The sequence below is a fragment of the Salmo trutta genome, chromosome 18, assembly GCF_901001165.1.
Source record: "Salmo trutta chromosome 18, fSalTru1.1, whole genome shotgun sequence".
NCBI classification, from domain to species: domain Eukaryota; kingdom Metazoa; phylum Chordata; class Actinopteri; order Salmoniformes; family Salmonidae; genus Salmo; species Salmo trutta.
In genome coordinates, this window is record NC_042974.1 from 24,171,084 (window position 1) to 24,196,557 (window position 25,474).

Sequence of the window (25,474 nt, forward strand, 5' to 3'; positions counted from 1 at the left end):
GAGAGAGAGATAGTCAGTCGAGAGAGAGAGAGCTAGTCAGTCAGAGAGAGAGAGAGAGAGCTAGTCAGTCAGAGAGAGAGACTTTGACTTTTTGTCTTTCTTTAATAAAATATTCTCATTTCATTATTAAAACCTCACCCCCCCAAAAAATGAAACACCAAAAAATATCCTGTACTGCATACATGTACCATACTGACCTTGCCCTCTACCCCACGATACAAAACAACACCATACATCACAATAACCAAAATCCTCACCACTTCTACAACCGTATATCCAAAACATCTTCCCCAGCTATACAGACAGCCCCCCCAACACACCATATCTCCTGAAACATCTCCACACTTTTTAGAATTTTATAGAACTCAAATTCTACCCTAAGGCGCGCAGAGAGCATCCCCATTAAATACTAGTAAAGGGTCTGTTATCCCCTCCCCTAAAACCTAAAACCCACCATACTCTCTGCCCCACATACCCCCTGCCACTGATGTGCCTTCACTCCTGTTAGGCTCCTAATGTTGCTTAACTTAATGCAGAGGTTGTAGAGGGCTTTACCTCCCCACCCTTTCAAACTCCCCCAGGCTCAGAGTGTTAAAATCTAACAAGTCCTCCAGACCACCTTGCCAGTCTCCAGTCTCTGCCGTCCCCTGCAGTGTGGAAACATTGGTGGCCCCTCCCCCTTTGGCCGCTCAAACATCCCCCTTACCGGCTCAGACAGTGCCTCCTGGACTTCCTCCAGGAATTTCTCCAGCAGCCTAAGAGACGTTATTCCTGTTTGTTGTGCCAGGACTTCCGGGGATTTCCACCCCACCCGCTGCCATCAGTTGCCTCTGCAGGGTGGCCGACTGAACTGATCTCTAAGGGATGGCTGGGTTGTGGAAGATCGACTCCTCCCACACCCACAGCCCAGGCTCCACACCCCCTTCTCGTGTGGGCCTTAGCAGCTGCCAGGCCCTCAGCACTGCAGAGTAAAAGTCAGAGAGACCTGCTGTACTCAGCCTCTCCATCTTCATGAGGAACAGCTGCTGGTCCAACCCTAATCAGCCAGCTCTCCTCAGCAGAGCGCATGCTGGTTCCCTCCAGCCGACATCAGTATGGTACAGCAGTCTCTGCATTGCCTTTAGTCAGAAAGCAGCCACCCTGCTCTCCAGTTCCACCAGGCCCTGTCCTCCTTTGTGAATGGTCATGTACAATATTGCCGCCCTCAGCCAGTGATGGCCCGACCAGAAAAAGTCCACCAGCTTGCGTTGCAAGTCTGCAAGCAGACCGGCAGGGGGGTGGAGGACAGCCAGTTTATGCCAAAGAGAAGATGCCACCAGGTTGTTGATTATCAGCACCCTCCCTCTATATGACACTTGGGACAGGAGCCACCTCCATCCACCTGGCCAGTCTTGACAGCACTGCCTGTGACAGCCCCTCCCAGTTCTTCCTTTACCCACCTCTCCGAGCCCAGGTACCCCCCCCCCCAACATTTTAAGCCCTTCACAACCCCACTGCAAACTCCCTGGAAGCAGAGGAGGGGCCCTATCCCCCCATGCCCTAGTTTACCTTAGCTGACGAAGCTTCCTCGTACACCTTCAGACTAGTCTGTAGTGCCTGCATATCCTGACCATCACAGAAACATCATCTGCATATACTGACACTGCTATGCCTGTTAACACACCCATGCCTGTCCAGCACACTCCCTGCAGTCTCCTGCGTAGCAGGCCCAAAAAAGGTTCAATGGCTAGTGTATATAACTGCCCCGATAAAGGGCATCCTTGTCTAATGCGCTGTCTCACCCAGACTGGCCTACTGAGCCCCCCTTCCACCTTGACCATACATGACACCCCAGCATACAACATACAACATCTTCACATTGGTCAAAAAACATTTCCCAAACCCAAAATAAGACATCACATTAAACAGATACTCATGGTCCACTCTATAAAAAGCATTATCTTGATCTAAAGAGACCAGTCCAAAGTTCACATTAGAACCTCTCGATAAGTCCAACATGTCCCTGATTAAGAACAAGTTGTCCGTGATTGACCTGCCCGGTACACAATATGTTTGGTCCTTGTGTACTGTAGAGTCCAGATGGGACTTCAGTCTGTTAGTGAGGACCTTAGCAAATATCTTGTAATCCACACAGAGCAATGCCACAGGCCTCCAGTTCTTAAGTTCACCCAAGTCCCCTTTTTTGGGCAGGAGAATCAGAGCCGCCCAACGGCAGCTCATCGGCAACTCTCCTACCCCGACGCATTCACGCAACACGCAAAAGAAGTCCAGTCCAATTATTCCCCAGAATTTTTTATGAAGCTCCACTGGGAGCCCATCGACCCTCGGTGCACGGCCGGGGGACATCTGGGTTACGGCCTATGCCAGTTCATGGGACAACAGAGAAATGTCAATTTCATCCCTCTGTGCCAGAGAGAGCTTAGGGAGTTCTGCAAACAAGACCTGGGCACACATAGGATCACACAGTTCTGCCCTATACAACTCAGTATAAAACTCCACAGTTCGCTCCTGCATCTCCCCCACCATAGAGGTCACCCGCCCATCAGACAGCCGTAGACAATGCATACCCTTGGCTTCACCGCTCTGTCTTTCTAAACCAAAGAAGAAGGAGCTGGGAGCATCCATCTCCTTGAGCATGGAGAACCTAGCTCTTACAAGTGCTCCCTTTGCTTTAACCTGGAAAAAACTGCCCAGGATCCTACGTAATTCAGCTAAATTAGCCTGAAGGCCTACATTGCCTTGCCCCACCATCTCTACCTCCATCTCACTAATACAACGCTCAAGTTCCCCCAATACTCTCCTAGCCTCTGAGGATGAGAGAGCTGTATACTGTTGACAGATAAGCCGAATTTGGACTTCCCCACATCCCACCATTGACTCAGAAACTCATACTCCTCTCTTTGCTGCCTCCGCCTTTCCCAAAAAATCTGGAAACCTGAGCAAAAAGTAGCATCTTGTAAGAGCTTTACATTAAACTTCCAATAGGATGCATGCTGAGGACCTGGTGAAATAGACAGCCGAGCCATGGTTATGTGGTGATCTGAAAACCCCACCGGGAGAATGGTAGTGCCCAACAGCCTATTGCTCTGATTCCTGGACATGTAAAAATGATCGTGTCGGGCTGCACTCACCCTAGCTCCAAAGACCTTCACCCATGTATACTGTCTTGTGTCAGGATGTTTATTTCTCCAAACATCCACTAGGTCGAACTGATTAATGATGTCCCTTAACACTCCCACTGACCCTGAATGAGGCTCTTCCCCATTTCTGTGTTTCGTAAAATCCATTGTACAGTTCCAGTCCCCGCCAACCAACAGCTTCTCCTCATGCGCTACCTGTGAGAGTTCCTGTCTAAGACTCCCAAATAGAACCCCCCTCTCTCTTCCAGTGTTAGGTGCATACACATTTATTAAACCCATGTTGTTAATTTCTGCTTTTACAACAAGCAGCCTACCCCTACATACCTCCTTTGAGGAGCACATTTTTACAGACAGACCCAGTATAAAAAGGATTGCCCCCCCTGCACTAAAATTTGTCCCATGGCTCAACACACTTGCCCCTTTCCAACAGAGCCCCAAATCAATTTAATTCACCATATCACTATGCATCTCCTGCAGAAACAACACTTGTACTTTTTTTTGTTTTTGTTTTGTTTTGTTTTGTTTTACATATTCACCCAAAACACTCCTCTTTTCCGCATCTCTGGAATTCTTACGCTCTTGCGCTGATATTTAACAATTTGTTTACATAATGCCTGCTTACAAGACTGTAAACTTCAAAAGCGTCCCCTCCCCAACAACAAACCGAAATTCCAACTCTCAGGCATTTTACAAGAGGCTCCACGACACAGAGTTGGTTTCCTACTTTCTCTTTCTCTAACCTCTCTAGGGTAGGGGGCAGTATTTGCACGGCCGGATAAAAAACGTACCCGATTTAATCTGGTTATTAGTAATGCCCAGAAACTAGAATATGCATATAATTGTTTGATTTGGATAGAAAACACCCTAAAGTTTCTAAAACTGTTTGAATGGTGTCTGTGAGTATAACAGAACTCATATGGCAGGCAAAAACCTGAGAAGATTCCTTACAGGAAGTGCCCTCTCTGACCATTTCTTGGCCTTCTACACTCCGTTTATTGAAAACTGAGGATCTCTGCTGTAACGTGACACTTCCTACGGCTCCCATAGGCTCTCAGAAGGCAGCTGAACGTTGAATGATGACTTTGCAGTCCATTGCTGAAAAACAGTAGCGCATTTGAATAGTGGTTGATCAGAGAACAATGAGACTGGGGGTGCGTGCACGAGACGACTCCATGTTTTTATTTTTCCGTCTTTGAACGAAAACAGGGTTTCCCGGTCGGAATATTATCGCTTTTTTACGAGAAAAATCACATAAAAATTGATTTTAAACAGCGGTTGACATGCTTCGAAGTACGGTAATGGAATATTTTGAAATCTTTTGTCACGAAACGCGTCGGGCGCGTCACCCTTCGTCACCCTTCGGATAGTGTCTTGAACGCACGAACAAAACAGAGGATATTTGAGCATAACTATGGATTATTTTGAACCAAACCAACATTTGTTATTGAAGTAGAAGTCCTGGGAGTGCATTCTGACGAAGAACAGCAAAGGTAATCCAATTTTTCTTATAGTAAATCTGGGTTTGGTGAGTGCCAAACTTGGTGGGTGTCAAAATAGCTAGCCCGTGATGGCGAGCTATCTACTCAGAATATTGCAAAATGTGCTTTTGCCGAAAAGCTATTTTAAAATCGGACATAGCGATTGCATAAAGGAGTTCTGTATCTATAATTCTTAAAATAATTGTTATGTTTTTTGTGAACGTTTATCGTGAGTAATTTAGTAAATTCACCGGAAGTTTGCGGTGGGTATGCTAGTTCTGAACGTCACATGCTAATGTAAAAAGCTGGTTTTTGATATAAATATGAACTTGATTGAACAAAACATGCATGTATTGTATAACATAATGTCATAGGAGTGTCATCTGATGAAGATCATCAAAGGTTAGTGCTGCATTTAGCTGTGGTTTGGGTTTATGTGACATTATATGCTAGCTTGAAAAATGGGTGTCTGATTATTTCTGGCTGGGTACTCTGCTGACATAATCTAATGTTTTGCTTTCGTTGTAAAGCCTTTTTGAAATCGGACAGTGTGGTTAGATTAACGAGAGTCTTGTCTTTAAAATGGTGTAAAATAGTCATATGTTTGAGAAATTGAAGTAATAGCATTTCTAAGGTATTTGAATATCGCGCCACGGGATTCCACTGGCTGTTGAGTAGGTGGGACGATTTCGTCCCACATACCCTAGAGAGGTTAAGAGTCTCCATAAGAAATGGGAGAAAAGAAAAGCCAGCAAAGAAAGAGATCAATAGCAAAGCTTAAAAAAAACTGTGCCAGAAAGAAACTATTCATCTAAACTGTGTCTGAAGATAAACCTTTACACACTGTTGTGACCCACTTTCTCAACCTAAACCGTTTCCTGGGTGAGAGGACACCATGCCCCTCATTTTTCATAGAATGTTTTACTGATCTTACAAACTTTCTCAGATCAGAAAAAAAGCCTCAAGATGAACTTTTTTCCCCTTGGTCTCATTCAGGAACCTTGTCAGTTCCCTCACCGTATATTTTGACCCCTCTGCTTGACTGGCTGTCAGCTCTGGACCCATTGAAGAGGGTCCAGAGCTTGACACCCCCCCCCTAGTTTGTTACACTTCCCCACAATACTCTCCTCATCCACTAGCATAACCTGAATAGGCCCAGCCTCATCCTCACCACCATCTATAACCTGACTAGGCCCAGCCTCATCTACACCACCATCCATAACCTGACTAGGCCCGGCCTCATCTACACCACCATCCATAACCTGACTAGGCCCAGCCTCATCTACACCACCATCCATTACCTGACTAGGCCCAGCCTCATCTACACCACCATCCATAACCTGACTAGGCCCAGCCTCATCCTCACCACCATCCATAACCTGACTAGGCCCAGTCTCATCCTCACTACCATCCATAACCTGACTAGGCCCAGCCTCAGCTACGCCACCATCTCTAGACTGACTAGGCTCAGGCTCATCTACACCACCATCACTGGCATGACTAGGCCCAGCCTCTGCTGCCTGCATCTCATTGTCCCCTGCACATTGACCTCGATTTCCCCCACTGGGGGCGCTTGTACCCTCACCTTGTCTATGGCCTTTATGTGGGCACGCTAAGCTCTTATGCCCCAAATCTCCACACTCAAAACACTGTAGACTATCTGTGCTGGCAAACCCTGCGTAGAGCCCCTCCCCATGCCTTACTTTAAAATGCACATTTAGCTGTTGCTCATTGTTATTCAGAGACGTGACACTTGCCTCCAGAACGAAACAACATGCTTAACGGCATCTGCCTGAAAACCTGCCGACAGTACACGAAAACCGCAAGCAAACTTACCAGAACGACTCAGCTCTTTCCTGATTTGATCATCCGTAATAAACGGAGGCAAATTTGCAACTACCACCCTGGTCAAAAGGGGTAGAAAGAGGTGAAATTGGCACCAACACACCCCTAACAAATATTCCACTAGCAATTAGCCTACCAACCAAATTTGCTCTTTTCATGAACACAACCACAGCTTTGTTCATTCTAGAAGCGGAATGTATAAATTCAGCTCCTACCTGTTCACCGACTGCGAGCAGAACCTCCTCCACTTTAACTCCATTCTCAGGAACACAACTGAATCCATGCCGTATCAACAGCGTCTCCTCTGCGCTAGGCTGAGAAGCCATCGCGCACACCACACCTTCCAAACCCCAGGAAACTAACTCTGTCCTCTTCCACCCTAACTTTGAAAAAACCTGTGAATACCGCTAAAACAAATAGTGCATTAACCCTCCTCCAAAGGAAATACAAATTGAAAGAAAAGACAAAGGACAGAATCAAGAAAATAAGTAAGGACAGAGCCCTCCACATCAAACACTCAAACTCCCCCAAAAAAACACCCAGCATGCATTGCAAGAGACAGAGAGATAGTCAGTCGAGAGAGAGAGAGAGATAGTCAGCGAGAGAGCGATAGTCAGCGAGAGAGCGATAGTCAGAGAGAGAGAGGGAGAGAGAGATAGTAAGTCGAGAGAGTGAGAGAGATAGTCAGTCAGAGAGATATATAGTCAGTCAGAGAGAGAGAGAGTCAGAGAGAAAGAGAGAGTCAGTCAGTCAGTCAGAGAGAGATAGAGAGAGAGAGAGGGAGAGAGAGAGATAGTAAGTCGAGAGATAGTCAGTCAGAGAGAGAGAGAGAGAGAGAGAGAGAGAGAGAGAGAGAGGGAGAGAGAGAGATAGTAAGTCGAGAGATAGTCAGTCAGAGAGAGAGAGAGAGAGAGAGAGAGAGAGAAAGATAGTCAGTCAGAGAGAGAGCGATAGTCAGAGAGAGAGAGGTAGAGAGAGAGAGAGATAGTCAGTCAGAGAGGGAGAGAGAGAAAGAGTCAGTCAGAGAGAGAGAGAGCGAGATAGTCAGTCAGAGAGAGAGAGTCAGAGAGAGAGAGAGAGAGATAGTCAGTCAGAGAGAGAGATAGTCAGAGAGAGAGAGAGGGAGAGAGAGAGATAGTCAGTCGAGAAATAGTCAGTCAGAGAGAGAGAGAGAAAGATAGTCAGTCAGAGAGAGAGCAATAGTCAGAGAGAGAGCAATAGTCAGAGAGAGAGAGAGGGAGAGAAAGATAGTCAGTCGAGAGAGAGAGAGATAGTCAGTCAGAGAGAGAGAGCGAGAGATAGTCAGAGAGAGATAGTTAGTCGAGAGAGAGAGAGAGTCAGGGAGAGAGAAAGATAGTCAGAGAGCGATAGTTAGAGAGCGAGAGAGAGAGGGAGAGAGATAGATAGTCAGTCAGAGAGAGAGAGAGATAGACAGAGAGAGAGAGAGGGAGAGAGAGAGATAGTCAGTCAGAGAGAGAGAGAGATTGTCAGTCAGAGAGAGAGAGAGATTGTCAGTCAGAGAGAGAGAGAGATTGTCAGTCAGAGAGAGAGAGAGAGAGATAGTCAGTCAAGAGAGAGATAGTCAGTCGAGAGAGAGATAGTCAGTCGAGAGAGAGATAGTCAGTCGAGAGAGAGAGAGTCAGTCAGAGAGAGAGAGTCGAGAGAGAGAGAGATAGTCAGAGAGAGAGAGAGAGAGAGATAGTCAGTCGAGAGAGAGAGAGAGTCAGTCAGTAGTCAGTCAGTCAGTGTGAGAGAGCGCGAGAGACACGAAGAGAGAAAAATAAGAAAAAGAAAGAGACCTGAGGATGTGCTTCACTCTGTGTGCCGGCTTGGGTTGTAGACTGGAGATGAAGGGACAGAAAACAGAGGGAGAGAGAAAAGAGAGATAATGAGAGACAGAATGAGAGAGAGGAAGAAGTACAAATTGACCTCCAACTCTCCTCTCTCCTGTTCTGCACAGTATAAACAACTCTACAACTCCTCAACATGAGAACAGCTCTGAGACACAGTATAACACATGACAAGTAGACAAACAGATTTATTTGTGCTGGAGCATGTTCACACTGCTTGGTACATCCACTTCTCCTCAAATCGGAGATGTCTCTATTCAGGGGCGGAAATCCCGGGGGGGATGGGGGGGACACGACCCCCCCCCATCCTGGGAAAAATATGATTTGTCCCCCCCAATATATCACTGAAACATAACTATGTAATTTAAATAATATTAATAATACGCAATGAAAGCAATTGTGCTGATTATAGACACTTAATAGCGCGTTTTTAAGTTTCAAAAGATTGCAACCCCCCCACCCTTTGCCTCACAATGGTTTGATCCACTGCCAGTTCCTTAGTTGGCAAGGTAACGGATGGGTCGTGTCTACTGTCTGAAAGGCACTCAATACACGTAACTGACGTGAGGTTAATCCAGTCAATCGCGCACACACACTAGCTGAATATGCCGAGCTAGCGCGCAAATATTGACTATTAAGCTAGCTAGTACCTATTCCATTTATGTGGCGTCGTCAAAGATGGAATCAGCATGCAGATGATGTAAGTTAGTGCTTCAAAGTCCCTGTGATAAGGTTAGCGATAAACTGAAATCCAAACTGAACAGAACTACACTCTCTTCTACCATTGTCTTAAATATATTTAATGGTCTCGTTGCAAAAGCTAAATTGTCGCAAGTGAACTTTTATTTATTTATTTTATTTCACCTTTATTTAACCCGGGTAGCAAAGATTATAGCAAACACCACTGAAACTGAATTGGTGCTCGCTAGCTTTGCAAATTCAGCTATTGTTGGAAGGCAGCCAATATGAAACAAACTATTAAAATTACAAAAGGTTGCAGCATATGTTGTGTAAATGGTGAACTCATACAGCTGTCAACTCTTGTCATTTTAATCCGTTTCACATTTGCTAGCTACCTTTTAGATCGAAGCCCAAATAGAATGATTGAAGATGATAGAAGCCCGTCTTCTACTGTAAATAACCTACACCCTGTGTGTGTAGTCAGCCAGCCAGCCAGGTAGAAAAATGGCAGAAAAATAAAAGACGGACATCAGAGTATTTTTCAATACACCAAAACGCATAGTAAGAACCCTAGTAGCCTAATATCTCAAAGACTAGTTGATAAAATGTTCATAAGAAAGAAATGAAATTCTAATGGAAATGTTTCACAATGATGTCATTAGGCAGAGCAGGCAACAGATGGCACACAGACAGCAGAGTTGGGGACAGATATGCAGGGACAGACTGGCAGAGACAGGGAGTCTCAGGTAAGTTTGTTGAGTCTTTGTTTGGCAACATTATGAAAGGTTCTCAATTTTTTTTACTTGTAAAATAGGAACATAATTGGAAAATGCCATGGATACCCCCACTCTCAACTTAACCTCTTGACGGTCGCCTAGGATAGGGGGCGCCACAGTGCATTTTGAAAAAAAATTGTGCCCATTTTAAACGGCCTACTACTCAAACTCAGAAGCTAGGATATGCATATAATTAATACTTGTGGATAGAAAACACACTAAAGTTTCGAAAACTGTTTGAATGGTGTCTGTGAGTATAACAGAACTCATATGGCAGTCAAAACCCCGAGACAGATCGAAACAGGAAGTGGAATTCTGAATTGCGAACTCAACTTCATCACGTTGCCTATTAATCACACCGTGAGCTATGGTTCATTGAGCACTTCCTATTGCTTCCACTAGATGTCCCCAGTCTTTACAAAGTGATTTGAGTCTCCTACTGTGAAAACTGACAGAATGACACGCTGTGGAACGTGGTCACACGGAGAGGGCCATCACCATTATGACGCCGGCGCCCCTGGTTACCCTCCCCTTTCGAAACGTTTTGAAACCCAATGCAATCGTCCCCCTCGAATCTTATTGGCGCTCTCGTTGAAAAAGGCCCTACAGATTTATGTTATACAACGTTTGACATGTTTGAACGAACCTAAATAAGAAAAAAATGCATTTTGTTGAAAGACTAGCCCCGCGCACGTCGGAACTTTTGGTTCAGCCTTCAGAACGCGCTAACAACAACAAGCTAATGGAACATAAAGGATGAACTTTTTCGAACGAAAATACATTTGTTGTGGACCTGGGATTCCTGGAAGTGCCTAAGGATGAAGATAATCAAAGGTAAGGGATTATTGACAATAGTATACAAGACTAGATTTGATATGCGATTGTTCCAAGATGGCTAGCCTATTGCTATTGCTAGCCTATTGTTCTGAGTATCGCATCCCCTTTTATCGCAAAGTGTGATTACCCAGTAAAGTTATTTTTAAATCTGGCATTACAGGTGCTTTCAAGAGATATTCATCTATAAATCTTAGAGTGACAATATTACATTTTAAAAATGTTTTCGAATAGTAATTTAGTAAATTGTAGCGCTGTTTCATCGGATGCATTTGAGGGAAAATAGTTAGTCAACATTACGCACCGATGTAAAATGCTGTTTTTATATATAAATATGAACTTTATCGAACAAAATAATGCATGTATTGTGTAACATGATGTCCTAGGTGTGTCATCTGATGAAGATTGTCAAAGGTTAGTGCTGCATTTAGCTGTTTTTTGGTTATTTGTGATGCATGTGGTTGGTCGGAAAATGGCTATGTGGCTACTTTTACGATATACTCCTCTAACATAATCTAATGTTTTGCTTTTGCTGTAAAGCCTTTTTGAAATCGGACAACGTGGTTCGATTCAGGAGAGGTGTATCTATAAAACGATATAATTTGAATTTTTTTTTGAAAAAATTGTTTTATTAAATGTTGTTATGCTAATGGCGATATGATTTTTCGCTGGATGTCTGCTGGTGACTGAACTAAGATTTGTTAAAGGCAATGGTATTGCTGTTGTGATTAGTTGTGTAGTTTTGGGTACCGGTAGTTAGGAGTACGGCAAACACCTTATTTCTTTGGTTCCTCAATATACATTTACCATATTACAATGTAGGCTATGTTCTACAGCACTACTTTTGGTGTCCCCCTCAGGAATTGCTCTTGAGTAAATTTCATGTAATTGTCCCCTCCAATGTTGATATCAGATTTTCGCCAATGTCTCTATTACTGTTTGAGATATTTTCCTATCACTGTTTCAGCCCTGGAAAAAACACAAAGCAGGAACATGCAGTCCCCACCCTCTCTGCCTCTGTCTGTCTTGCTATTGCTCTCTCCCCTTTACACAACCCCTTCTGTCCCCACCTCTCTCCCTCTTCCCCCATCCCAAAATTCTATTACAATCAAGATGTTTGGGCAGGCAGGTGGAAGCGGGAGCATCACCGGGGCTGTCATTATCTGAGTGGGAGTGATTCCCTCAGGACACTCCAACAGAAAGTCATTTACACACATGACAAGGAGATAAGCATAAAGACGAGAGGACCAGGGGATGTTAAAGCCTAGTGCTTTATGACCCCTATTCCCCGTCTCTATCTCAACCAATCACCAGTCTACAACTCCAGCCTTCCATGCCAGGCTGACACACACATAATCACGCATGCACACAGATACACGCACGCACACACACACATACACAGGAACACATCCTTACTGTAGGTCTTTCTCTCTCATCCCCCCCTCTCTCTCTTTCTCTGTGTCTCGCTCTCGTTCTCTCTCTTATCGTATTGCTCTCCATTATAGAGTCATTTAAACTCACAACACAAAATGGCAGACAGTGCAGAGGGTGGCCACTTTTGAGATCAGTTTTGGGGAGCAGCAGCAATCATCAACTGATATAAATAGATTTCCAAAGACCCCGGAGTGAGAAGTGCCTCCTCCTTCTCTCCTCTGTCTCTGTACTGTCCTCTGTCTCTGCTCTCTGGCCCTGGACATACTACAGAGAGTGGAGCACTCAGGCCAGTCCACATGTTGTGATATTTACCGATGATGGAGGAAACTGGTGCAAAAACGGGTGAATAAAGCCGCATTGTGTAATTGGTTGCTGTGCTGCTTACCGTAACGCGTTCTATTTTTGGGTCACTGAATACTGATGCAGACACTGCATACTGACACAGACACAGCACCACTGAAGTTATTACTGTATTGCAACAACAACAAAAGAGAGAATATAGCCCAGTTCCACTGCTATTTTTAATGAAGTGAAGTGAGTGTTCAGTGAGTACCCTATCTCCTGTACTTATTTGCATCCTAAGCATTAAACCAGCAGGGCCGACACATCACACACAGGGGTCAATTGGACAAAGGTCACCGTGACAGAATGCCGGATTAGCTGACAGCCTAAATAAACCGCTGCCATCAGATTCTGTCATCTGGCTTTTTCTGGGCTGAGGAGAAGGGGGATAGGAGAAGGATGAGGAAAATGGATTTGTCTCCAGAGGCTAAGTCTCATTGCCTGGGCCCCTCTGATGGCAAGCATTAGACACACACCTCCAGAAAATTCCAGAAATTCCCCTCCCTGTGCTGCGCAGGTGGTCGAGGAGTGTGAAGAGAGGCTGAGGGTCCTTGTCCTCAATGACTTTCACTGGCATCCAGCTGCAGATGGTTCAGGAAGGAATGTGCACCGAATGCCTAATGTTGACATTACAGGCTTCCTGGATTTCATATATTGTACCATACAATAATTGAAAAGGAGGGTGTAATCAACTTTTTATTCAAGATTTTCCATGAAGCTTCTTCAAAAGAAAGAATGATGCAAGAGGAAGGTTCCCAGAACCAAACTGATACCATAAACAGATGAACATCCAGAGAACGTAATGTGCCAGCTGGGAAGTTACTTCAGCACTTTCTATTTATTCTTTGTCTCCGTTTATTTATTTACTGTTGTGACTTCAAATATTCGACAGTTCTCCTTGAGTAAAGTATCAAAGCCTGTGGCAACATATCTTTAACGCTACAATGACATTGCCATCTTCAAGATTCTATGGTAAACCTGGTGTTGGTGTGCTATCTGTCCGTCTGTCTCCCATCACCACGCGCCAACCTATCTTAGACCAACAGGCTTTCCTGTCGAATTTGCTCAAATTGAATTACACAGTAGAGTTGTGATCTGCAAAGCGCACACACAGCACTTTCCTCCAGCGAACAAGGAGTGTCTCACTGTCCCAAAGCTGATGCCAAGCATAATGAGTAATGTTGCGTTCACGTGCTATCGGAGTTTTCGGGAAGCTCTGAGAAAATGTTACAAGTAACTGCCAAAATAAAGGACACACCAACATAAAAAAAGGTGTCTTAATAGGGTGTTGGGCCACCACGAGCCAGAAAAGCTTCAATGCGCCTTGGCATAGATTCTACAAGTGTCTGTAATTCTATTGGAGGGATGTGCCATCATTCTTCCATGAGAAATTCCATCATTTGTTGATGGAATTTTACACACACTGAGCATTTTAATACATGACTCTAAGCATGATGGGATGTTAATTGCTTAATTAACTCAGAAACCACACCTGTGTGAAAGTACAGTACCTGCTTTCAATATACTGTGTCCCTAATTTACTCAAGTGTTATCTTTATTTTGGTAGTTACCTGTAGCTAAACTTTATTATTAGCAATGTTAGCAAGCTTATCAAGCTAGCTAAAATCGGATTGGTTGAAGAATTGTTCAAACTTCAAAAGCACTTGTTCGCAATCATGTCGGACCTACCACTTCTTAGTTCCCAGTTTCTATTTCCCACAAGCACGTGAAGCCAGCATATGCAGAAACAGAAATAAGTAAATTAATATAACACCGGAAGTGACGTTAAATCGGATGTGTGCACTTAAGCGGATATGAATTAAAGTCACGATCAAACGTTAAACAGATTGAGATTTGTGATAAGGTCACAGCTCTGAAAGCTGACGTACAATGCAGGCTCAGCAGGCTCACAGGCGATTGAGGCAATTGTGTCGAGCGTTGGGTGGGCACCATGGTAACAGGTAATAGTTTAAGTCTGCTCTCTCTCTCCTTTCGCCGGATCAACACTATTTCCTCTTCTCTCTCTCTCTCTCTCTCTCTCCATTATTGCTCTTCCCTCTCCCACTCTCTCCCAGCGAAGCAGTCTCAGCCAGAGGACTCAGCCAACACACAAACCAAACCCATTTATCATCATAGAAACCAAACAACTTCCTCTGTCTACCTCAATAGGTACTTGGACTCAAAACCATAAGAAGAAAAAAACGGAGGGTGAGAGTATGAGTACCTCTATAGTTTACTCTGACCCATCAGTCACCTACTACTTGGCACAGACTCTCAGACTTTTTCCCTGTATTTGAGTTTGGAATATAATTCATTGAGTCATATGTGTAACACGTCAGTTTGCAAACCATCCTTGCACAGTCACCGTAATTTGTTATCCTGCCAACGAACCGACACGTCCTGTGAGATACATTTTCCCACAGCGGCTTCCCCTCCATTTCCTACGGCTATATTGATGACAAGACGCTGAACAGTGACTGTGAAAGCGATAATGACCGGGAGATGACGATGATAATGTATATGATGATGTTAATAAACACATGTTCCCTGGACAAATGTCAGTATCTTCTCCCTCTCTACCTCCATGCTTAGTGATAGTTGCTAAGCAGCAGACAGCTCATTGAATGGCATCTCTACCACACTAACAGGAGTCTCTAAATTGAACGGGCCCCATTTCTGAAATGGGTTTGATTAAAAAGAATATCCTCGGCTCCCAGCAATCTAGGGTATTTATCAGAGTCATTTCCAAATGGTGTGTCATATTAATCAAACTAAAAGTTCTTCCCTAAAGCAGAGAGTGACTCAAGTTCAACATTTTACTTCCTGACATTAGTAAGTGTAAGAGAAGCACTAGCTAATGAGGAGCCAAACTGTATACATTCGGTGCAGTGACAGTAATATTACAATAAAGTGCATGAAGTGAACAAAGCCAAAAAGCGGGGAATGTAAACGAGCTACAGACGCCTCTTCAGATAAATGAACCAGTAACTCTCCAAGTGAAACCCATGGTAATCGTGCTATTAGAAGAAAAGACAAAAACAGACACACACAACTAAGGTTTATACAGAATCTACCAAGCATGTCTTGCTTATAATATCCTTAATTTCAAGTAACCTCCAAGTTCCTTGGTGTCCACATCACTTAGGACTTATCATGGCCCTCACACACCAGTACCGTCAGGAAGTAGGCACAGCAGTTCCTCTTCCCCATCAGGAGGCTGAAACGATTTAGCATGGCCCCTCAGATCCTGAGGAACTTTTACTGCTGCTCCATCGAAAGCATCCTGACTGGTTGTATCACCTTCTGGTATCTATTTATCCTTCTACTGGTCACTATTAATCCTGTTTACATGTATATATTACCACTAATATATTGCCATAAGTATTTACATATTCCTGCTACTAGTCACATTTCAGCCCTGTTTACATGTATATCTGCCTATCATGCCTACCCGTACAGTCTTGCGCACACACACACACACACACACACACACACACACACACACACACACACACACACACACACACACACACACACACACACACACACACACACACACACACACACACACACACACACACACAACTTATGCTGCTGCCATACTGTTTAGTATTATTATTATTATTATTTATCATCCTTATTTATCATCCTTTATCATGTACATATCAACCTCAAATACTCCAGTATCCCTGCACATTGTACATTTGGTATTGGCACGGACCCTGTATATAGCTGCCTCTCTCATTTCTTATTTCTTGTGTTTTCTTTACTATATATTTATTTATTTATTAGCTATGCTATTTTGATATTGCTTAATGCACTGTTGGGTAGGGCTTGCAAGTCAAGCATTTCACTGTACTTGTGCATTTGACAATACAACTTGAACCTCCTAAACTACAAGGCTAATGATCATTCTCTCTGTAGCTAACAGCGTTTCAGAAACAGAACATTAGAGGAAGGTTAAGACAAAGGTTCAAAATCCACACCCTCTAAAAAAAGAGAAGCAGTATCCAAAGGCTTGAATTAAGTGGGAATGAAGATTTAATAAGCACTGGCAAAAAAGAGCAGGCCAATACTATTGTGTACAGATTTGTACAAGCATCTTCGCATGAGGCATACAGTATAGCAGGGAAAGAAATTAAATAAGAAAGCATAGAATTGTGCACCGAACCAATCCTTGACCTAAAAAAGATACCAACAGCACATTAATAAACAAGCACGATCAGCTGCACGTGCGCGCACACACACACACACACACACACACACACACACACACACACACACACACACACACACACACCCAGAGAGGAGGATTGTGTTTACCTCAACATGGGCTGTTTGGGGTGAGCAGGCGGGTCACTGTCCTGGTGTTGAAGGGGCTTTTTGGTCACCTGCTTGTAAATGTTCCGGGCCATCACCCCCAGCCACAGCATGGTGGAGAGGGACGAGTAGTGTAACACCACGCCAACCTGCACCAGGGGACACAGACAGACATGGGTTACTCACTGTATCTATCTATCTTCACATCATAGAAGGCTCGTCTTCACATTCTTAATGTCCCTCTCACTTCCACTTGTTCGCACCCAGTTGATTCACAGAAAGAGTTCTTTTCTGGACACAATGAGCATGTCATGAAATGTCACTTCAAGTGTCTTTCCAGAGATCAATCCCAGCAGGAGCAGGAAGACTGACTTTTTAACTCGTGCAAAATGGCCTGCGTACTCGGGGACACACCCATCATCAATACCGTTAGAGGACTCAGGACAGTTACCATGAGCCGTCAACAATAAACAACAATATGAATGTCAGTCACGTCTACAATGCTCTTTACAAAATTCGATGCTTGTTTTCTAAACAGACATTGTATTCCCTCCTCTCTTGTTCTTGTATTCATGAATTATGCTTGAATGGGAATTGATCTCGCATTGTTTTGAGGCTTCATCAGGAGAAATAAAGACAGCTATGGGGAGAGGAAAAGAGTGAGAAAATAGGAAAGAGAGAGAGAAAATTTGAAATTCATTGCGTCTTTCTTTTCCCAATCACACTCCTCAGTTTGCTCAGCAGACCCAACACTAAGAGGCATCCAATCAAATAACTCGCTCCAGTCTGCTAGGCTTAACCAACTCTACAGGGACTAAAGGAGCCATACAGGAGTCAGACATGATACTGATTGGAAATAACCTTGAGGCTGGTTAATGGTGGAAGAAGCTCACAGTGAGTAGGTGGTGGTCTGTGATTCAATCATAGCTCTAACCCACACGCTTTGGACTGAAAGGAATGCTGGCTGAATGGACAAGCAACCACTAAGGTAGGATGGAATGGAACCCAAGTAAAAACATTTCAAGGAGTGAGTCTTATTGCCACACACTGAACCAGTCCTTGACCTCAAGAAGATATGAACAGCACATTCACAAGAGAGTGGCACAATTACCGTATAACCGATGGTTATGGATGAAGACCGTCATGAAAATAAAAGAACCGTCATAACTGAATAATTTTTTATTTTTGTCGAACGAACATCTGACTGAAGTGACCACAATGTAGCAACAGCACACATAGAAATAAAATGAATAGAACAGGCTTGGAACCTCTAACCCTTGCAATTTGACTGTTAAACTCATGGGTACACTAGCAATGGCTGCCTGATATTGTGATGCAATAATTTCCATGGTAATGTAGAATGTCATAAAAATGATGTTAACTGATGACGTTAGCACTTGCAATAGAATGTCTTTTTTGTAATGTCAGTTGAGTTGAATCAACAAATCAGAGCACAAATTTTACTTCCTGCTTTGCTCCTATGGTAGAGTGTTAGGTCACGTGACAAAATCTGGACGCTGAGTGAGAATTATACTGTTTGACGCTCGTGCTTATTATGATAAACACTGATTTAAATAGATTTGTTTTGCATTAATATTTGTTTTTATATGTTGTGAATAAAGTGTGTAAATGTCCTTCACACTTTTTTCTTCCCAATTGGTAGTTACAGTCTTGTCCCATCGCTGCAACTCCCGTGCGGATTCGGGTGAGGCGAAGGTTGAGAGCCATGCATCCTCTGAAACACGACCTAGCCAAGCCGCACTGCTTCTTGACACACTGCTCGCTTAACCCGGAAGCCAGCTGCACCAATGTGTCGGAGGCAACCGACGCCAGCGTGCATGTGCCCGGCCGCCACAAGGAGTCGCTAGAGTGCGATGGGACAAGGACATCCCAGCCGGCCAAACACTCCCCTAACCCGGACGACGCTGGGCCAATTGTGCGTCGCCTCATGGGTCGCGGCCGGCTGCGACACAGCCCGGGATTGAACCTGGATCTGTAGTGACACCTCTAACACTGATCAGTGCCTTAGACTGCTGCGCCACTCGGGAGGCCCAAAACTAAAATAAACTTCAATAAACTTAAACCTCAGATTCTTAGGAACAATTAGATATGCAGCAATTGAGACTGCATTTAGAATCGCTGTTTTTAGCTAGTCCGCTAACGTAGTTGAGGGGGAGAAAGAGAAATGTTGCTTAGCGCCTGTCCCTCGTCTCACACACACACACACACACACAGGAGAGAGAAAGGAAGGAACAATGGAGAGTAGGGAGAGGGAAAGAGAGTAGTAGGCAGAGAGGGATGAGGAGAGATAGAAAGGTGGGGGAGAATAGATTGGAGGGAATAAGAGGACCACTGACTGATAAATTCCCTCAGCAAGCACTACCAGTCCACCCACCCACCCACCCACCCACCCACAAACACACACGTAAAATTACAAATGCTCATTCTGTTTGTTTGATATTAATAGGCCTGTATTCTTCCCATGTTTAACACATATCTTGGTTGTCTAGATGACTTCTTCTACCCCTCTTCTGACCAATTAGTCTGTATAATTTAAGTATACACAAACCCACACACACAGTAGCCTAAGTCTATGTGAGGGAGGGGCATAGCCGGTGCTTCCATAAACTGAATTACATTGATAATAAAACCTAATTAGCCTACTCCTGTCTACACAGAACTAAATCAAATCAATCCAAATAGGCTACTACACCAGAAAGCATGATTTGGCCACACAAGACCATAAGCTTCTTTAAAAGAAAAATAAGCTGTGGATTGATTTAAATCGCATTTCCTACATTCTGAAGGACATTTGAAGGAAAACATAGTTTGGAAAATTGCTATTGCTGTAAAGTGAAGACAATGAAAATACTGTAATCTGTCTTTTACCCACATAAAAAAAGTATATAATATGGTATAAATACTGTAGCATACACTAGTGCAGTATTTACAGTTAACTATAGTATAAATACTGTAGTATATACTATAGTAAATAATGTGGTGTTTTTGCAGATTGTAGTATACTGTAGTATTTACTGTAGTGTTTTTGCTGACATTACTGTAGTACTTGTACAGCGTTTTTGTTTTATTATCTTTGACATAGAAGTAGAGGCTTTATCCTTAAGGAAACCTACTGGAGAAATACTAACATAACACATTTTCCATAACCTGTAGGTATGTAGGTAGGTAGGACTGGGGTCTGAGCAGATAGTTTTCTATATCCTGTAGTTAACAAAACATATGGTCTATACTTGGCATGTAGGTCTATCAATTAAGGGTGGCACAAATTGGGATATGAGGGAGGGAAATAGGCAGGGTATATGCAAATGAAATACAGTAGTATTTACTATAGTTAAAGTGTAGTGTTTTTGCGGACATTACAGTGGTATTTCCTATAGTATTATATAGTTTACTACATGATTTTATAGTAAGTACTGTAGTATTCTATAGTAAACTATAGTCTTTTTTTCACATGGGATAGTTATCAAATTTGTCGACTTAATTGAGCAAACAGTATCTTATTGGCACCAGCAGAGAACATCGGCCATATCCCCGGTGAGTGCGCACATTCACGCTTTATCACTAGCTAGGTTTCCATCCAATTGGTGACAGATTTCCATGCGAATATTCTAAAATCTACAGAAAACATTTCCCCACCAGAGGTGTTCCCATCATATTGACTTGTTGTGGATAAAAGGCTGTGCTTGATGACGTAGTGCACATAAACATAACTTTTGTGGTTACAGTCCCATGTACCAAATAAACATTTTTGTTAAATGGGTTTCCATTGCATTTTCAACTTTACTGATGGTTTTGTCACAAAAAACTAGAGCGTTAAAAAAAGTGCCCACTCCGGTATTGATACGTGCGCTCTCGCCAACAACTCGCATATACAGTACAGTGTGGGTATTGCCTACCTACAGTTGAAGTCGGATGTTTGCATACACCTTAGACAAATACATCGAAACTCAGTTTTTCACAATTCCTGACACTTAATCCTAGTAAAAAGTCCCTGTCTTAGGTCAGTTAGGATCAACACTTTATTTTAAGAATGTGAAATGTCAGAATAATTGGAGAGAGAACGATTTCATTTCAGCTTTTATTTCTTTCATCACATTCCCAGTGGGTCAGAAGTTTACATACACTCAATTAGTATTTGTAGCATTGCCTTTAAATTGTTTAACTTGGGTCGTTTTGGGTAGCCTTCCACAAGCTTCCCACAATAAGTTGGGTGAATTTTGGCCCATTCCTCCTGACAGAGCTGGGGTAACAAGTCAGGTTTGTAGGCCTCCTTGCTCGCACACGCTTTTTCAGTTCTGCCCACACATTTTCTATAGGATTGAGGTCAGGGCTTTATGATGGCCACTCCAATACCTTGACTTTGTTGTCCTTAAGCCATTTTGGCACAAATTTGGAAGTATGCTTGGGGTCATTGTCCATTTGGAAGACCCATTTGCGACCAAGCTTTAACTTCCTGACTGGTGTCTTGAGATGTTGCTTCAATATATCCACATAATTTACCATCCCCATAATGCCATCTATTTTGTGAAGTGCACCAGTTCCTACTGCAGCAAAGCACCCCCACAACATGATGCTGCCACCCCTGTGCTTCACGGTTGGGATGTTGTTCTTCGGCTTGCAAGCCTCCCCTTTTTTCCTCCAAACATAACGATGGTCATTATGGCCAAACAGTTCTATTTTTGTTTCATCAGACCAGAGCACATTTCTCCAAAAAGTAAGATCTTTGTCCCCATGGGCAGTTGCAAACCGTAGTCTGGCTTTTATATGGCGGTTCTGGAGCAGTGGCTTCTTCCTTGCTGAGCCGCCTTTCAGGTTATGTCGATATAGGACTCGTTTTACTGTGGATATAGATACTTTTGTACCTGTTTCCTCCAGCATCTTCACAAGGTCCCTTGCTGTTGTTCTGGGATTGATTTGCACTTTTCACACAAAAGTACGTTCATCTCTAGGAGACAGAACGTGTCTCCTTCCTGAGCAGTATGACGGCTGCGTGGTCCCATGGTGTTTATAGTTGCGTACTATTGTTTGTATAAATGAACGTGGTACCTTCAGGCGTTTGGAAATTGCTCCCAAGGATGAATCAGACCTGTGGAGGTCTACAATTTTTTTCCGAGGTCTTGGATGATTTCTTTTGATTTTCTCATGATGTCAAGCAAAGAGGCACTGAGTTTGAAGGTAGGCCTTGAAATACATCCACAGGTACACCTCCAATTGACTCAAATGATGTCAAATAGCCTATCAGAAGCTTCTAAAGCCATGCCATAATTTTCTGGATTTTTCCAAGCTGTTTAAAGGCACAGTCAACTTGGTGTATGTAAACTTCTAACCCACGGCAATTGTGATACAGTGAATTTTAAGTGAAATAATCTCTCTGTAAACAATTGTTGGAAAAATTACTTGTGTCATGCACAAAGTAGATGTCCTAACCGACTTGCCAAAACTATAGTTTGTTAACAAGAAATTTGTGGAGTGGTTAAAAAACGAGTTTTAATGACTCCAACCTGAGTGTATGTAAACTTCCGACTTCAACTGTATATTATTATGGACAAAAGAGCGAGAGTATTTTTATTTGTCAAATGGCAGCCAAGCATCAATCATCATGTCACCAGAATAAGACCCTCAATATTTATTGGAAAGGAGCTTCAAGCTCATCCATCACCTTGCACTTTCACCACCCTGTGAAGTTCATCATAACTTATTTCATTTGGGAAGTGGGAAGTGGGAAGATCACACAACATGTCATCGCGTGACTCCCAAGTTTACTTCGATATGACGGTTATTTTATAAATATTTGTGAATAAAAGCGTTTACACCTCCATTTCTCACATAATTAATTTTACAGACACAAAAAGATCCCACCTTGTCTAGCGCGTTTTGTTTTGTCGACATTTGGAAAGTTTACCGACACATTTGCTGTTTACATCAGGCCTGTCGTGACATTTTTTTGTATGCAACATGTTCTTTACTCGCATAAAAAGGTTGGAGAGAAACCTGGTTAGTCTTGGGTGAGTACCACTTGACAATGTATTTTTGGACTCTAATGTCGTCCTCCAGGTTAGATGGATGTCATATTGTCTTTGTGTCTTCCCTTCTCGTAGACATATTATATGGATCAGACAATGTTGTTTTTATTGATCTGTTCGTCAGTGTCAGCAGAGCAGACAGGCCTGTAATTTGTGTCATATTATAAAACGATTCTGCTAATGTCTCCAGTCATATAAAGTGTAGTAGAATTGCATGAAATATGCTTATAAAAAGGCCACATTTTTTTCCTGTGCAAACAAAGGAGAAGAAACGTGTCTGATATAGCCTATAGGCTATAAAATGTCACAATAGCGTTCGTTTTGGCTGCTGGGGGGCAAGGAGACCCCCCCAGCTTCGCTAAAACCATTGACAACTACGTGCAGTTTGGTTTTAATAACTATTTGGTTTTAATACCATCAACTCTTGAAGAGCATAGTCAGAACTACACATTTCTGAGTATTCCACATTTAGCTCTATCATCGGAGTTTTACTGCTATCAGTAAACATCAATTGATCATAGGGCGGGGCGGTATTACGTTTTTTACTATATACCGGTACTGATGCATGGACCGGTTTGGGCTTTTTACTTTACCTTCTATAATGGTATTTCAATGTTTGGTTTGTTAAATGTTGGTTTGTTAAATGTGATACACAACTCCAACTCCAATGTCTGTTTTTATAGTTTACTCCCTTGTCTTTCTCCCTTCTGCTACATGCCGCTTTCCACGCCAAGCCCTGCCCCCTGTCACTCAAGGAGAGAGCATTTGCTCAGCCATAGAGCCAGGAACACTTTCTTGCCGTTCACTCTGCAGTCTACATGGTCAGATAGATGTAACAAGATGTTGGAGACAACAATGCTGCTTTCCACAAGCATTCTATAATTACACTAGCAGTTTGAGTAGCTTACTGTCTGCAAACTGTCTGCTAGTTTGTCTTTTCTTAGCAAGTTGTGGCTAAAATAAATACTGTTAGCTGCTAATTCTACTCGCTAGTTAGCTGGCTAGCTTTGGTTCCTACGCTGTCAATAATTCCTTCCTGGCTTATTCATTTGTTGTCATGTCAAACAACAATGTATTCAAGGTGCTGCTAGTGCTGTGTCAGCCATGACATTTTGTCAGCTGGGTTATTGTCATGTAAAATAATGCAGGTCTCACGGTGATTGACTGTTAATTAACATAAACACGTTAAGCATCTCCAGGCCTCCATGCATACAAGCCGCTGATACGTGGGTCTACATTTAAAAAAGTTTAATACATCTATTTAATATACACCATAACAATAAATCCATTATTTATTGTAGGCAGGTCATTATGATATGAAGAAAATGTAATTCAGAAGAACAAAATATGAGTTGGCCTACTGTATGTTATCTGGCTATGCACCATGCCATAGGCTGTAGGCTTGTTCATTTAGCAGACAAAATATGCTTATAAATCCTTTGCGACTATTTTATATTATATGCTTTCATAGTAAGAAGAATATAATTGAATTTAGCTGAATAAAATATAAATGATATTTTCCCCATTCCAGAGCGAGTGCGCATGCATGTGGCAATGTTGGGCTTAAAAGTCATCATTTGAGTCCTGTACACTAGATTTTGCGTTATTTGGAAACTTTAGTTGTGAATGATACAAACCTTAGTATGTCTTTGAAATCAAAAACATATATAGCTAGCTATTGATGATTTGAGAAAAGTTGCTAAAAAATCTTGCTCTCTGTTCCTTGCCTCATGATGCACAGGCCAGGGACAGTGACATCCATACACCCACAAAGTTTTTTAAGATTGCAGTTATGTTGTAATCTTGGCTGGTTTTGCTTGTAAATACTTTTTACATGAGACTATTCTCAATTTAATCTTGTCTTTACTAATATGTAAAATTTGTTTTGATTTACAATGGCCCATTATCAACTGGGCAGAAAGAGGGGCAGGGGGAAAAAGACCTGCCATCCGTATGCACTCAAATAACTGATGGAGCCACTTTCCCGCTGGTTCCTTTTCGTACTCATGACAGTTAGGTGACCACATTTAAAATACCCAAATGCGGGTTGGATGGCGAGCGTTGCTGCACAGCTATTTTCAGGTCTCTCCAGAGACGTTCAATCGGGTTCAAGTCCGGGCTCTGGCTGGTCGTGGTCCTGTTGAAAGGTGAACTTTCGCCCCTGTCTGAGGTCCTGAGTGCTCTGGAGCAGGTTTGGTTCATCAAGGATCTCTCTGTACTTTGCTCCATTCATCTTTGCCTCGATCCTAACTAGTCTCCCAGTCCCTGCTGCTGAAAAACATCCCCACAGCATGATGCTGCCACCACCATGCTTCACCGTAGGCATGGTGCCAGGTTTACATACTTGACACTTGGCATTCAGGCCAAAGAGTTCAATCTTGGCTTCATCAGACCAGAGAATCTTGTATCTCATGGTCTGAGAGTCTTCAGGAGCCTTTTGGCACACTTGATTGGTGGAGTGCTGCAGAGATGGTTGTGCTTCTGGAAGGTTCTCCCATCTCCACAGAGGAACTCTAGAGCTCTGTCAGTGACCATCGGGTTCTTGGTCACCTTCCTGACCAAGACCCTTCTCCCCCAATTGCTCAGTTTGGTTGAGTGGCCAGCTCTAGGAAGAGTCTTGGTGGTTCCAAACGTAATCCATTTAAGAATGATGGAGGCCACTGTGTTCTTGGGGACCTTCAATGCTGCAGACATTTTTTGGTACCCTTCCCAGATCTGTGCCTCGACACA

At 43.1% G+C, this 25,474-nt stretch overlaps 1 protein-coding gene across 2 annotated transcripts in view; it reads right to left on the reverse strand.

Annotated features, from left to right (window-relative positions):
* The window catches only part of LOC115153051 (adhesion G protein-coupled receptor A3), a 302,520-nt gene that overhangs the window by 11,392 nt on the left and 265,654 nt on the right, over positions 1 to 25,474 (reverse strand). Inside the window, exons 17-18 of one of the 2 annotated variants that reach the window (XM_029698084.1) lie at positions 16,704 to 16,849; positions 8,263 to 8,304 (exon numbers count right to left, since the gene is read on the reverse strand). In XM_029698084.1, coding sequence (XP_029553944.1) covers positions 8,263 to 8,304; positions 16,704 to 16,849 — 188 coding nt within the window. The remainder of the gene's footprint in view (positions 1 to 8,262; positions 8,305 to 16,703; positions 16,850 to 25,474) is intronic. The other variant, XM_029698085.1, reaches the window with a different exon arrangement.